The 1,742-nt window shown below is 39.0% G+C and overlaps 1 protein-coding gene across 1 annotated transcript; it reads right to left on the bottom strand.

The window, feature by feature from the left end:
* Positions 1 to 344: 344 nt before the first annotated feature.
* On the bottom strand, positions 345 to 972 carry LOC148544538 (protein FAR1-RELATED SEQUENCE 5-like). The gene is made up of 2 exons (XM_088498952.1): positions 515 to 972; positions 345 to 411 (listed from the first exon to the last, which is right to left on the bottom strand). Exons 1-2 carry the CDS (start codon positions 970 to 972, stop codon positions 345 to 347), a joined length of 525 nt encoding a protein of 174 aa, XP_088355078.1.
* Between the last annotated feature and the right edge of the window lie 770 nt (positions 973 to 1,742).

The raw sequence follows: 1,742 nt of genomic DNA, 5'->3' as shown, positions 1-1,742 counted from the left end.
AATTCGAATTGAAACCTCAATTACCTGAAAGCCACTTGTTCCCTCCGAGGTCGTACTTTGTGAGGAAATCGTTCCAGTTTCTGTCAAATGCGTCTTTTGTGTACGAGTTTCAAACAACATGGCTCATCTCTTGTTCAATTTCGTCGTGTCCCTTGTAGCCATTTAGTTTGTTTGGGATCTTCTTCATGATGTGCCAGATGCATCACCGGTGAATTGTTATTGGCATGCACAGCTCAATTGCCCTTTGAATTGATGCGCATTGATTGGTAAGAATGCCTTTTGCTGCCTACCCTCACATGCAATGTAGCCAACATTCAAATAGCCATTTGAATGATTGGATGTCCTCATTTTTCATCAGCGCACATCCAAGAAGTGTCGACTGGCCGTGGTGATTCACGCCCACAAAAGAACCTAAAACCAAATTGTACCTGCATAAATAAGCGCACCCAGACCGTGGTAAACCGAAAGATGTACATGCACTGAACATGAAATTATATGTGACTGAACGGAATACCTGTTTGTGTTATAGGTGGTGTCGAATGAAACCACGTCTCTGAAATACTCAAATGCGGCCCTGCTTCTTGCATCGGCCCAGAATACATGTTTAATGTAGTGATCCGCTTCAAGGTTGAGCTCAAAGAAGAAATTTTGGTTCTTCTCTTTCATTCTTAGTTGGCCCTTCCCAAATTCTTTGGCATCATCTTCTTCGGAAATATTTCGTACTTCCCCTGTGATGTAATTCCTCACGTCTCTTTCTATAAAACTTAGTTCATGGTGGCTGCCAGCTGCTGCCACAAATGATTGGTAAGTTTTGCTCGGTTTGATTCTAGCTTCCTCATGGGTTTCGATGGTGCGACGCACAAACATGCTAAGCTCCCTGTGTTGTTTGAGCATCTCTACCCGGTCTGGACAGCAAGGATGTGGGTGATTCAGAACAACTTTGGAAATTGTCCAAAGACCGACGTCCTTCATTATGTGTACATAAATCTTAACTGGACAGTTTAACCGAGCTAAAGAGTTTGTATTCAAAGTTAGAGATATCTTGGATTTCCACCTCCCCTCTCTGATGCATACGATTAGTTGATTCTTAATCTTGTCTCCATCCCGAGTCGTGTTTCTTATTTTGGTAGAAAAATCGGCAAGTTTGGAATAATGTTTGTAGAACTTGCCAGCTTCTTCTAGTGTCTAGAAAATCATCCCCACCTTTATGACAAATTTGTCATCCACAACACAGCTGGTCTACATGGTGAATCGAAAGCGTCATTACGGTGAAACAATTATATAGTACTCAGTGAACCGAACCATTATATATATTCCTCTAATTTTTTTTTACAAACTCCTTTCTGCATACTGAACCGAACACATGCTCATGGTAAAATAACTCTATAATACTGAGTGAACGAAACATAATCGAGTGTATGAAAATAAATTCAAACTCCTTTCTGCTTACCGAACCGAATAGTTACTCACAGTGAAAGAATTGTATAGAACGAAACATAATCCATTATACAAAACCAAATTCGAAACAACTCTGTCTACAATTTAGATATTACCAATTCAATTTAGTTCAATCCAGAGTCAAAAACACCTACGTCTATTAAATTCAATTCAAATAAAATTAACAATCGCATTCCATTCAATTCGATTCAAAATTGAACAATCCAAAACTCATCAGCATGATTCATTTCAGAAGAATAAACCAAATTATTCTCATTCAACTGATTTGAAGTTGAATCATTCAT

The sequence above is a fragment of the Arachis ipaensis genome, chromosome B9 (assembly GCF_059453495.1).
Source record: "Arachis ipaensis isolate K30076 ecotype BB chromosome B9, ASM5945349v1, whole genome shotgun sequence".
In the NCBI taxonomy this organism is placed as follows: domain Eukaryota; kingdom Viridiplantae; phylum Streptophyta; class Magnoliopsida; order Fabales; family Fabaceae; genus Arachis; species Arachis ipaensis.
The sequence above is the reverse complement of the archived record's forward strand: the minus strand, read 5'-3'. Positions and strand labels throughout refer to the sequence as shown.